At 34.4% G+C, this 14,161-nt stretch overlaps 1 protein-coding gene across 1 annotated transcript in view; it reads left to right on the top strand.

Moving 5' to 3' along the window:
* Positions 1 to 14,161, top strand: part of LOC135137796 (calsyntenin-1) — a 60,777-nt gene that overhangs the window by 28,665 nt on the left and 17,951 nt on the right. The window contains exon 3 of the mRNA XM_064067531.1: positions 12,823 to 13,109. Coding sequence (XP_063923601.1) covers positions 12,823 to 13,109 — 287 coding nt within the window. The remainder of the gene's footprint in view (positions 1 to 12,822; positions 13,110 to 14,161) is intronic.

Here is a 14,161-nt window from a genome sequence, read left to right as displayed (position 1 = left end):
CAGGACAAAATCGTCTTTCTTGTTTGTCGTGTCGAAAGGAAAAAGTTTTAACGAGCGTTCGGGACGAAATTAGGGAACCCAGTTAATGGTCATTAATTCCCAAAAATAAAAGTCCTGGTTTAGTTCTTTTTTTTGGATCTCGTTGGATAGATCCGGAGCGAGTAGTGACAGAAATGCACCTATTATCTTATTAATGTCAAGTTCTGAAATTTAGCCAAAGTGTGAGTCAGTGTTTTTAAATCGTTATTTAAAAAGCAACGAGGTCAACTGTCGGGAAATGGGCGCCAGTGGCGTAGGGTGTTACGAGTTTATCGATTGGAGACGTCGTTATGAACGTGTCGGGAGAACCATTTTTCGATTAAAAATACTACTGATCGCTGCGAACGTTATTTTAAATATCTCACTGATAATCGCACCTGCTGGAAATCGGTCGGTGGAAAACACCGTTGCAATATATTATCAATAATGATAAGTCGATTGACGATTAAATAAATATCCAAAAATACCCCGCTTATCTAAATATTATAGTAGTAGAGATTTGTTATGATGACGATGTATCATAACTGGATTAGGTGCAGTGCTAGATTACGCAATTTTACAAATAAATAGAATTTGCCGATGTGATACGGTACTAAACAATTTACGTAACAGATATGATAATAGAAATTTGTCATATTTTCTAATGCTGTTTGCAGAGTAAAACCTCATTCCCAATCAGTCTACTTAGACTTGGTATGTAATTAGAATTTAAGTTAGACAACAATCATTACATAGAAGTGTTCAGAATCAAATTATACTCACGTGCTGTGCCAAACTTGTATCAAACAGTTTTGGTAAGCACCGAGCCGAAAAGAATATCTTGGGCGTGCGTTCGGTTTTTAACGAGATTGTAATTTAATTTGCACAAATATTGATGAAAAGTTTGACAAGAAATTTATTAGCAATTTTGCGTCAATATCCGGCAGTTTGGATTGAGGGGAAACGTAATTTTCGATTGGTCCCAAACAAATTCGTAATTTTCTGTTGTGAACGCTTACATTAAACTCCGTTTCGTTAAGTATAATTTCTGCAGTTTTAAATCTTAATTATAATTTCAGTCGAAACAACGTAAATCGTAAATTTTAAAACGGAACAGAATAACTAATTGGTGTGTAGTATGTTCTGACTTCTATCTAACTCTTTAAATACTCACGTTTCCTGATTGCCATTAAACTGCACAGAAATCTCTTTAATTGTTTGTTAATGTGTAAATTATGTAAAATGTAAATGCAACTGTTATATAAATACCATATTAAAATTCAAAGCGGAAATATTCCATGAAATGTGTAGTTTATGAGTTAAAAATACAGGGTGAGCTATTAAGCATGCGCGAAATCGTATTCATTATTACAGCTACAAAAAAGTTATGTCTCGACGTTTCATGACTCCTACGAAGAAATAGGTCTCCCGTTTGCGTCCGTCCGTCTGTCGTCCTGATTTTTATCAGACGAATAATCTCCGAAAGTACTGGGCCGATTGTTGTCAAAATTTGTCTAGTTAGATTATCGCCACCAATAATGTGATAACGTCACTTCAAAATTGTATATAGTAAATGGGTTTTAAATTGTATAAAATAACGTAGTTCTATACATGTAGTTTATGACTCTGTGTTAAGTTTTTACCCAAAACGTCAAGATTTTTGGAAAAAATCAAAATTATAAAACAATATTTTGCAATTTAATTTTGAATCTGCCAAACTAAATGCTTTGGGATCTTACAGATGTTTTATGGTAAGCATAATAAATTTTTATTCAAAATATATTTGCTTATCCTTAAGAAATTGATGACGTCATCTCAAAATTTTGCCGGGTAAATCCTATCTAAAATGTGCAAAATATGATCAGTCTATACTTGTGATTTATCACTGCATTCATATTTTTAAATTTGTTTAAACAGGTGACACAAAAAAGCAATGAATGCGTGAATTTATTTTATTGATTTAATCAGGAACTCCAAAACCGAATCCTTTGAAATCTTTGAGATGTTTTAAAGTTATCATAAGTATGCTAAATTTTTGATCAAAATGTATTTGCTCATCCCCCCTAAAAGATTGATGACGTCGCGTCGCCTAAAATATTGCTGAATATATCCTAATGTGCAAATTTTGATGAGTCTATACTTGTGAATTATTTTTAATATATAATTAATATTTTTTAAATTTGCTTATACAGGATGTCTCAGAAAAATTAATGACTGACTTGTTGCAAAATAAATATCCAATCAGATTTAAGAATTTAACTTGTTACTATGGAAATATGCAATTTAATACCTTTTAAATTTAACAAGTTTTTAAAAGTTTAATAGGAGTAAAATCAGTCTTCTCTGAACAAGTACTAACCCCGCCCACCAGCCCCTCTTTTCTCAGAGGATATGTCATTGGCCAAATACTTATCTTAGCAAGTACTAGCAAGTACTACCCTCTGAGAAAATTAAGAGCGGGTGAGCGGGCCTAGTACTTGCTAACATAAGTTTTATTTTGGCAAATGACATATCCTCTGAGAAAATAAGGGGCGGATGGGCAGGGCTCGTATTTGCTAAGATAAGACTTATTTCGGCAAATGAGATATCCTCTGGGAAAATAGGGGCGGGTGGGCGGTTTCCTAATATTTTTGTTAAGATAAAACTGATTTTGCTCGTATTAATCTTGTAAAAACTTGTTAAATGTAAAGATGTTAAATTGCAAATATGTATCCATAGTAACGAGTTAAATTCCCAAATCTACCCGAAATGTGCAAAATATGATGAGTTTTTACTTGTGATTTATCATTGCATTTATATTTTTTAGATTTGCTTATACAAGTAGCTAAAAAAAAGTAATGAATGTGTCAATTTATTTTATTGATTAAACCAGGAACGGTTCACTCCCATCTTCCCAGAAAATTTTGGGAATACAATACTGTTATTTTTACAGTGTTATTATTACAGTGCACCAATCCAAGTTGATGTACGTGTCCTTGCGAATATGTTGATGACGTCTTTACAAAATTCTGGAAAGTAAAACTCAACGCAAAAATTAATGACTGAGTAGTTAAAAAATAAATATCCAATCAGATTTACGAATTTAACTCGTTGCTATGGAAATATGCAATTTAACACCTTTTAAATTTAACAAGTTTTTACAAATTTAATATTTGCAAAATCAGTCTTATCTGAGCAAGTACTAACCCCGCCCACCCGTTCTTTATTTACGCAGAGGGTATGGCAAATGCCAAAATAAGACTTATGTTAGCAAGAGATATGTTCTTCTGTCGAGTGGGAGTGGAAACTTATAACAAAACTTACATAATAAACGAAGCCGAAAATTATTTCTGGAGATCGAAAACTACAAGACAATGTCTTCAACCGATTTTTGGAAGTAGTTGAAAAATGGTGGAAAACGTCAAAAGTGCCAAAAACAGACTTGTTCTATCAAATACTAGCCTTGCCTACCCACTGTCTATTTTCTTAGTGGATATATCATTTGCCAAAGTCAGACTTATCCTAGCAAATACTAGCCCCGCCCACCCACCCTCTACTTTCTTGGAGCGTATGTGATCTGCCAAAATCAGTCTTACCTCAGCAAGTACTAGCCCCGCCCATCCTCCCTCTTCTCATTCTGGCGACTAATTTTATTTCTGCTCAGTATAAAATCATTCATTTCATTTAGTTCGGATCAAATCAATCAATCACTGAGGAGGAGACAGGGTGGGTGGGTGGGGCTAATTATGTTCTTGTGTCGGGTAGGATTGGAAACTTATAAAAAACTTATATAATAAAGGAAGCCGAAAATTACTTCTGGAGATCGAAAACTATAAAAAAATGTCTTCAACCGATTTTCGGAAATAGTTGAACAATGGTGGAAAACGTCAAAAGTGCCAAAAACAAACTTGTTTTATCAAATAGTAGCCTTGCCTACTTACTGTCTATTTTCTTAAAGGATATATCATTTGCCAAAGTCAGACTTATCTCAGCAAATACTAGCCCCGCCCACCCACCCTCTACTTTCTTGGAGCGTATGTGATTTGCCAAAATCAGTCATACCTCAGCAAGTCCTAGGCCCGCCCACCCTCCTTCTTCTCATTCTGGCAACTAATTTTATTTCTGTTCAGTATAAAATCATTCATTTCATTTAGTTCGAGTCAAATCAATCAATCACTGAGAAGGAGACAGGGTGGGTGGGTAGTGTAATTATGTTCTTCTGTCGAGTGAGAAAATAAAGAGCGGGTGGGCGGACATAAGTCTTATTTTGGTAAATGACATCGTCTGAGAAAATAGGGGGCGGGTGGGCGGGATTAGTACTTGTTCAGATAAGACTTATTTTGGCAAATGACATATCCTCTGAGAAAATAGAGGGCGGGTGGGCGGTACTAGTACTCGCTAAGATAAGACTGATTTTGGCAAATGACATATCCTCTGAGAAAAGAGGAGGCGGATGGGCGTTCCGAGTATTTGTTCAGATAAAATTGATTTTGCCCGTATTAATCTTGTAAACAAAATATGATGAGTTTTTACTTGTGATATATCATTGCATTAATCTTTTTTAGATTTGCTTAGACAGGTAGCTCAAAAAAATGAATGAATATGTCAATTTATTTTATTGATTAAATGAGGAACGGCTCACTCTCTCAGAAAATTTTGGGAATACAATATTGTTATTTTTACAATTACAGTGCACCAATCCAAGTTGATATAAGTGTCCTTGCAAAAATACTGGATATGTTTCACTGTACTTTGGGTGCCAGGGAAGTTCTGTCGAAACAGCTTTCGACCAATTTTTTTTAAATTTTCATTGCAATATTTTTATTAATTAAAATCTGTGTTGGTAGGGTGTTTATAAAGAAAGTCAAAAACGTACTTTTTAAATGATCACTCTGTTTTTTCAAGTAGAACGTACTGTATTTTGTTATTCCATCTGACTGTTTTTTCTTCTCTTGGAATAACTTGACAGCGTAGCATCAAAATTTCAAAAGTAAAAATATAAGTCTACAAATTAGAGTATTGAAAATATATATATATATGGTTTTCCATTCAAAACAAATTGAATACGTGACTCAAAAAAAGCACTGTAGAACTGAAAATATTTTATTTTATGCTCCCCAAGCTATACAATTTTGGTTTTGACTTTTTGTTGTATCTCTAAAAAGAATAATTCATGAGATATTGAGCAGCGCTGAGATATTGATTCTTCTTGGATATTTAAAGGATCCTGAATACAAGAATATTTCGAAATCAATTTTTTAGATTCTGTGGAATAATATTGAAAATTGCATACATATCTACGTGATTAAAGAGTTCTTTTGTAAATCAAGTACGTCCTAGAGTGCTAAGCGGAAGGCAGAATATTTCTCTTTAAGAAGAAATGTTGATTTTAATTATCGAACAGCATGCGGAAAACAAACTGTCTCGGAAGTATAGTAAAATCAACTCCATTGGGCGACTTGATATTTTCATATTTTCTCGACGTTTCATGACTCCTAGAGTACGAAAAAAACGGTCTCGCTTTTTCACGTCTGTCGTCTGTGTCGAATTTTATTAATCAGATAATATCCGAAACCACTGGACCGCTTATTGTTAAATTTTGTATATATATTTTTGTGAAGTGTCATTGTTTTCAACTAAATTAAACTGACCGATGTATTTTGTGTTAATATCTGTATTTTTTGCATTAGTGACTTTGTATGATCTGTCGTAAACGTCAATCTTTTTTTTGCGTTCGCGTCAAGGATCGATATTTGACAATATTTCGAGACTTGTTAGAACAAATATTTTACATAATTCTACCACCTATTTCAAACAATGGAAAGTGGCACAAATCGTCTGGTTTTCCACACCGGATACATTTTAGACACAACATGAGTGTATGTGGTAGACAACAGGTGCTCAGAACCGACAGCTTCGAAGGTCATGTATCGAAAAGTATCGAAATTTGGTGATAAAACTGATTTTTAACACTAATTTTACGATTCTAGTATCCATAGAGCGTCTCGAATTGCCATGAAGGGCTAAAACGTAACATTTTTCGAAATTTTGGCAATTTAATAATAATACTGTATTAAATCCAATAGACAATAGGTCCATACAGGAAACCATGAACTATAACTTATAACTTAAGATACAAATGTATTTACAAAAACACAAAATACAAAAAACAATCTAGGTACCTCGGATATGTTTAAAAATCCGCATGACCAAGTTCATCCGCACGTTTATAATTTTTGTTAAATAATTTTAAATTACACGTAAAAATATAAGCATCTTTACAAATAACATTATGACATCTGCACATATTCAATAAGGGGGCAATAATTGCCACGGAAATAATTATGTAGCGTCGGTTTTCGCTTAACTGTGGCAAAGCTCTTAAAAAATAGTTTCATAGAATAATTATGCCAACAAAAGCCGCCATAACAATAAAAGTCAAAAAAAGCGACCTTTTTCTTATGAAACCGATTAGGTTGATAACACACCCAAGCAATAAATGGACCACCGGCGTGACCCCATCATAACGTTCACCTCTAACACACCCACTGTTTCGACTACCACGACTCGAAGTCTTCGGACCGGAAAAACAGGGCTATCACTAACAGCATCACCATGTTTCAGTTACTATCGTCCCCAGAACTCGTCCTATCCTAATTCACGGTCCAAATTTCTCGTCTCCATACGGGACTAAAACCTGCATTAGATTTCTTGGATTTGGTTTTCCCGCTATTACATGCATATTGAAAGTAACACAAATCAACGTCTGTTGGACACAATTTTTCGAACTGACAGATACAAAACTTGCATACCGAAATTTAAAAGTAGATCGATTTTTAGTATGAATTTGAACATTTTCTTGGTATTGATTGGATTGATAAGAATTATAATGATAATAATGATCATCATCAGAACATTATGTTCGACTTAATCAATAATATTAGACGTCTGTTTTGAGGTGACAAACTCATTCAAATCAAACAAATCTCTACGTGACATTCTTCCGATGTATGAATAAACATTTGAAGCGAAAGCTTATTATTGCTGAGAGGCCAATTTTTGCGTTGGTTATCTGTTTAAATATATTTTGTGCTGTCCGTACTTATGCAATTTGCACAATTTCTTGCAATTTCTGCCGTTTGTTTCTATTTTATAAGACACACCGTAAACTCTAATTTTATAATTTAAACTTGTACTTCAGGAGGGAAGTTCTGCTGAAATAAACTTCGAACAATTTTTGTTATTATGAATTTTACTCTAAATTTGAACTCCTATCCATTCTTTTTTATTTTTGGACATGTTGGATTTTGTTGTGACTTCCTTGGCTTAATAAAGTCTTGTTGACGTTTGTTTTAAGCCACTTGCGAACATTTCAAAGAAATTTTTGAAATATTTATTGTTCCTGCAAGTCCAACATCATGTGAAGGGAATTAATGCCCGCTATTTTCCTTTTTTCCATAGAAATATTTTGTTACCGTGTTTGGAGCACGAGAGCTAAAAACCTGCCAGAATAATAATAGTTTCACATTTTAAACCAGCGAACAAAAAATTCTATAATAGGTTTAGTAACGGTAAAGAAAGCGCATGAAAACGTGGACACGCACAGAAAACCAACACAACTCAAAATGACACCCTGGAGTTTATTAACGTGAACATGAACCGTCCAAAGATTAGCTCAAATGCTCTGTTGTGGTTGTTGAATGAATGTCGCCCGGTTAGCAGACATACGACTTCTGTTAGTTCACTTTTGTTCTGTCTTGTGTCTCATTTCACTTAGTACTTGAGTCACGTGTGTGGAAACTGAAATTAATCTTATATTATTTATTTTCCCATCCGTCGTGAATTATGGGACATCCTGTATGCTTTATGACACACTGTCATTTGCGTTTACGCTCACGCGTAACAGTACACAGCAAACATCAATTTCCATTTGTACAAAAAAGCCCGCTGTACACAACTAAATTTTACAGCTGGTTTCAGGTAACAGCTTTGTCCTTTTTTTGTTATTTTTCATTTGTTAATTAGCTCCAGCACACAGAGTTCCTAAATTTACTTTCACAAAAACCAATCCTTAAATCCGTCGGCACAAAAGCGGACTTAATTTCCAAGAATCCTGCAACAAGATCAAAAGTCAAATCATCCATCTCTTTCGCATCCTTCAGCAAATCCGCCACGTCGACGTCTCCATCTCAAAGTCACTTTTTCAGTAATACCAACCTCCGGAATAATCCGAACCACAAACTGCAAGTTCATCCACCATCAAAAAACGATATAACCGAGCCGTTTCCTGCGTCATATCCTCCGAACCGCAAAGCAGGTGCGGTTTACGTAAGGTCTTAAAGAAAATCACCGGTGACAGATGTAGATGACCCCTGCCGCCCCCACTGCCCCCTCTCGTCGTCAATATGCAGACGAGCTCTGATTCGGCTGCATCCTCTGGCTAATCGTCGCCTCAAATAATTTAAAGGAAGCCACGTAGGACGCGAGGATTTATTAAAAGCTCGCGTATGTGCGGCTTTAGGTGACTTTGTGCCGGCCAGGGCTGGCTTTGAGAGAATGCAAGTAAGACGGTGTTGCCAGATCGAGAGATTATTCTGATATATCGACCGTTACTTCTCGAACTAAAGCTAACGAAGTCTTGTATAGGGTCATCCTAAAGAATTTTCTTTGAATGCAGTGACGCGTCATGTGCATATAATTTATTTTATTCTTTTGTCGTAATTTCCATTTGTGGTGAGCGCTTGACTGATACGTGTTGCAATCTGATCGGTGTTGCTATGTGGCTATTCAATAAACGGAAGGTCAAGTTGAAATTTGACCCTAAACAGAAATTAATTTAATCAATGACAATATTACTACATTTCAGTTATAGGACAATTTAAAACGCAGTGAATTAATCTAGACCACCAAGTAACAACTAATCAAAAATAAAAAAGTTAAAATACTTATATTAATTTACATAAAGTTAAGCTTTTTTTCCTAAATTAACTTTTGTTGTGTTGGAATATGATGTTGCTGAGCATATATTTTTAAATATGGCCAAATATTTAAAAGAAAAATTAGACTTTGAAGGCCTATGTCTTCTAGATTTGGGTCCAAGAATTTTTAAAATTATTATTTTTTTGTTCAATAATCAAACCTTTACGACGTGCCATAGAGTTAGTGCACCATTTTTGAATCACCCTGTATTGTATAACGTTCGTAATAGACTTCGGAATGACATCATATTGTTTAATTTTAAATTTAGGCTATGAGTAAAGGAAACGGTAAATCGTGCTTTGAATTAATTAAAATAGATAAATAATTAAAATCAAATCAGCATTATAACAAAGAACAACTTTTATTACAACAGATGCACAAAGAACTCGCCGCAATAATGAAAACGTTGAGTAAATCATTTTCTGTGCTAGGACGCAGAACGTAGAAGAATTTAAAATAATATTTTGTTTCATATGAATCAAATTGTGTAGTTCTAAAAAAAAAAATTAATAAATACCCAGAAATTATTTTTGATGTACTTTTTACAAGGTATTATGAAGAAAATCTTTGTCACATTAAACGTGTTGAAAAACAATTCACTTTATTCGTTAGTTCTGCTGAGGCAAGCAGCTTTTTTGATTAAAAAATAATTAGTTCTATTACCGGGTCGAAACAGTTTTTTGTTAACAGTCGAATTAATTGAATATAAAACCACCTAGTCTATGATTCCGTGAATGCAACTGACAGTTCATGCGAAATAAATTCGATAATCTAAAACGATTTCATAGAAACGTTCAAACAGGTCAGTGAGAAAAAACACATCATGGTTTTCAAAGAATTTCATCTAGCGTTTCTTGTGGAGCGAGGGGAAGCTCACTTTATGTTCGGCCTAAATTACTCAGAAGCCTGAAGCCGGTCCTGTCCTGATCTCTCTTTTTTTCCCTCACTCCACTCGGGGTTTTCCTTTTAATATTAATACGTCGCAGACGTTCGTTCTGCATGCCGAATACCATGAATTTTTCGTTGCGGTTATGGTGTTCAAGGACGTCGGGGGTGCCAACTTGACGTCCGTTAAATTGATCATGATTGTGAGGGTTTTTTTGCCTTTTCTTGTTTTCGTTTAAAATTTTCTTATCTCCGAGTTCGTGTCCACTGGCCGAGCATCATTAATTATTTCTCGGTGTTTCAGGGTCGGTGATGCCTGAAAAATCCATAATAACGATGGATAGAACACAAAGCGACATTCTTTAATCATTAATTATGACGTAGTAACGGAATGGTGTAAATGGGAGTTTTATGGCGATAATGGTATCGATTTTCGCGAGGTTAATGATAGGCAGCAGAAAATTTAATGGGTGTTTTGCTGACAAGTGGGACGATTTGGGTTTATAATGGCGGTTGAGGTGGGTAATGAGGTGGTAGTTAGGGGAGAGGAGGGAGGTGCTAATTTTTCAATTGGTTCACAGTATGGTCATGGTTGCATTTTTGAATCTTAAAATTTTACGTGATCATACAGCTTTCTGACCCAATCAGTTTAAAATGATTTGTTTTAAATGTGCACTTTCGTTTTAAGATTATTTTATATAACTGCTCTTTACGAGCCGTTTAGTACCACTTTGATGACGATTTTTATGGGTTCTTTTGGAGAGAAGCACCGCCTAACAAGGAAATGAACAACTTGAGGGTGTATTCTTGGGGCTGCACCTCTTTGAACTTTTTTAAGGCGGTGCTCGTTTGTGAAGCCATAAAAAATGGGTTCCATATGGAACCAGGATGTATAACGGAAGAAGGCGGTTTAGTGCTAATGTAATTTGTCTTTTTCTATTAGTGTAACGAAATATCGTACAGCATACACGAAAACTAATTTTAAGGAAGATTAGAAGATATTAAATTAGGAAATTAAATGAGTCTCCCGGGGCCTCTTCTATTAATAGGTCAGAGAGAACTAGATTGTAAACAACTAGACCCGATGATAAGTGTGAAGCAATTTGCACATACAAATAGAGATAGATAGAAAGGGAAAAACCGATAACGAAAGTAAAAAAAAACACTGGAAATATCATTGCGCATGTGAACGTCGGTCACATTTATGTTATATTTAAAAGGTGACTAAAATTTTTAACTAGGATTTATAATCAAAATCCGATTTCTTCTGTCATTTTCTTAAAAAAAAAAAACACAAGTAACAGAATGGTTATTTTATAAAATTTAAATAGCATTTACTAGGCAAAAATTTGAGATAACGTAATCAAATTGTTGGGGGTATTGATCAGACAAATTCTGGTTAACGTTTTATCATCTACACCACTCGTAAAATACCGAAAATTTCACAATAATCTGTCTAATAAAATTACCAACAGGCGACAGACGGACGGAAACGGGAGACCTACTTTTTCATACTCTTGGGGTTATGAAACATTGAGAAACTTGCCACACGTGAAACTTAAAATTTACGCCAAATCAAAGAATTACGAGTATAATATAAATATGCTCCGAGGTACACTATTGTTTGTGGCTTCGTAATATATTATGTAGTTTTATTTAGATGCGGTATTTTAAAAACGTGTGAAACGATTTATATTTTTCTTTAAAATCAATAACACCCCTAAGATATAACAAAGGTTTATTCTTGAAGAAGGAAAAAATAAGGATTATGTTTCTCATTAAATTTATACAATTACCAGTGTATTTGTTGGAGCAAAAAATTGGGCCAACTTATTGTCTATTAATTATGTATTAAACATTAGATATTGATAATACCATTAGTCAAATATTTAAGAACATACGTAGACTTTTATTACAAATTTCTTTTAAGTGGTTTGTGTTATTATGATCAAAATGTATCCTATATAGTGCAAGTTTGAGGTTAGTTTCGATTTTTTTCATGAGGCCGATTGCAAAAATATAAGTTACAAGTAGATGATGATAAAACACTTATCGATTCTATTGTTATCGTAACCACTATAAATAAAGTCAATGAGGTAATTCGGAAAAACATATGCAGAAAAATGCATACTTCGAGTAGCTTGAAAATCATTTAAAAAAAATGCAAATTATAAACTTCTTGGAAATTTGAAAATTTTAGACCTAGAATAAGTAAAAATGATTTACTTTTGTCATGAAAATTTAGTTTAGCAAGTATTTCAATGGCAAGACCAACAGTTTAATTATATATATTATGAGTACACCATTGAAAATTTAATAATATCACTGAAGCAGTGAGATCATAGGACAATACTACAATGAAAACGTGCCAGGTGTTGATAAATGAAATTCCTTCAGAAGTATTTATTTATAAATCGTTACTCATTTGTCTACATTGCATTAGATCAACGCAAATCATCGGTCACTGATATAAAAAAAACACACTTTTTATTGCTAACTTTTTTGTTAATAAAGTAACCCCAAAAAAGAGATCAGTCACCGTTAATCAAAACAAGAAAAAGTGTGTTTTAAACGTTTTAATTTTTAATTAGGGAATGTACAACAAATGTTGTTGAATTATTCCACGAATCGCTAATTACATTTTTAATACCTGTGGTCACGTAAGTACAATTTACATTTGACGTACACATTAAAAAAATATTACCGATTACGCTTTATTAAACGCAAAATATTTATGTCAATTTCTTATGTAATAAAATTCAGCGTAAACAAACACCTAATTACGGCTACGCTTCAAAGTATAAATAAACAAACCTTCATATTTAATTTTTTCACTGTGTATGTAATTTAAACTTCGTTAATGGCTGTTCAACGTCACTGCTTGCGGTTTTCCTCGAAAACCCGAGACCACAGCATCCAACATTATCGCATTGTTTATTAATTTTCTTTTTTCGTTTTTAGCGCCACCGTTCACATCACAGTCTCCGATGTGAACGAATACGCGCCGACTTTCTCCGAACCGAGTTACGTCAGGCAAGTGGACGAAGGGAGGATCTATAGCGAGATCGTGCGGGTGGAAGCGACAGATCGGGACTGCACGCCAAAGTTCGGCGATGTGTGCAAGTACGAGATACTCACATCTGACCAGCCGTTCGTCATCGACATGGACGGAGTCATACGTAATACGGAGGCACTGGACTACGAACGCTCACACAATCACATACTCAGCGTCGTGGCATACGATTGTGGTAGGTATCACTGAACAATAAATAAAAGAAAAATAAATTTAAAAAAAAGTTACAAAGTAACGAAACATGGAATATTAAAAAACAGACGAAGATTATGGATTGTCTTTATTAATTATATTTATGTTTTGTGGGGGCTTGTACCTGCTTCTGATACCGTGTCATTTAGGGTCTGTTTTCATAGTTCTTACCATCGTTAGCTTCACGAGGCAATAAAATTTTAGTGGATACAAAAATAACGTTCCTGGAGCACGTAATAAAATCAGAAACCATAATATTTAAACAAAAATTTTTGAAATTTGATGCTGTGTAAACCTATGTTCATTAACATGGTACACTGTGGAAGAATTAATGCTGTAATGCTTTATATGACGCCAAAAGATGATTTCGAGCAATAACTTCGGGCTGTCGCTTCAGCGTGTGATATTTCCGTGACTGGACTCGTATAACGACATAAATTCTGTCCTATAACTGCATAATTATGGTACATCAGCTAACGGAATATGATCCACACAGGCGATTAAAGCTGTGTGAACTAACTGATAATACAACGGATAACAGCAGTTCCTAGTTGTGTCTGACGCTTACTAAGGGAAAGACAGACTCAGTTTCCTGAAAAATTCAAGCAGAAATTCTCTGGAAGCATGTAATTGAACCATCACTTATTAAAGAGAGAATTTAACTGATCCACTGTATTTAGAGCTCCTTGAAACTGGAATCGATACGTTAATTACTAAATACTGAGATCGGGGAACTATACGAAGGTGAATTTTGCCAGCCCGTATTTTCTCGACAAGACAGGATACCGCCGCATAATTTTCGAGTGAAGGAACGTCGCTAGATGAGATAAATGGGATCGGTGGTCAATTAATAGTGCAAACTTGCGGCCAGGCGACCCTTGAATTGTTACGTAATGCACAAATTTGAAAACCTTTACTGTTGCAAAGAAGTGAACACTGAACTTTTAATAATTTCATAAATTTTGTTTATGATTTTAAAATTTTAAAAACTTGTTCTCTATCGTTGTTGCTTCAATGATACGAAAATTAATGAAG

Source organism: Zophobas morio, unplaced genomic scaffold (genome assembly GCF_036711695.1).
Source record: "Zophobas morio isolate AGI-343-1 ecotype UQ-CSIRO unplaced genomic scaffold, CSIRO_AGI_Zmor_V1 ptg000030l, whole genome shotgun sequence".
Lineage (NCBI taxonomy): Eukaryota > Metazoa > Arthropoda > Insecta > Coleoptera > Tenebrionidae > Zophobas > Zophobas morio.
This window is presented reverse-complemented; position numbering and strand designations above follow the sequence as displayed.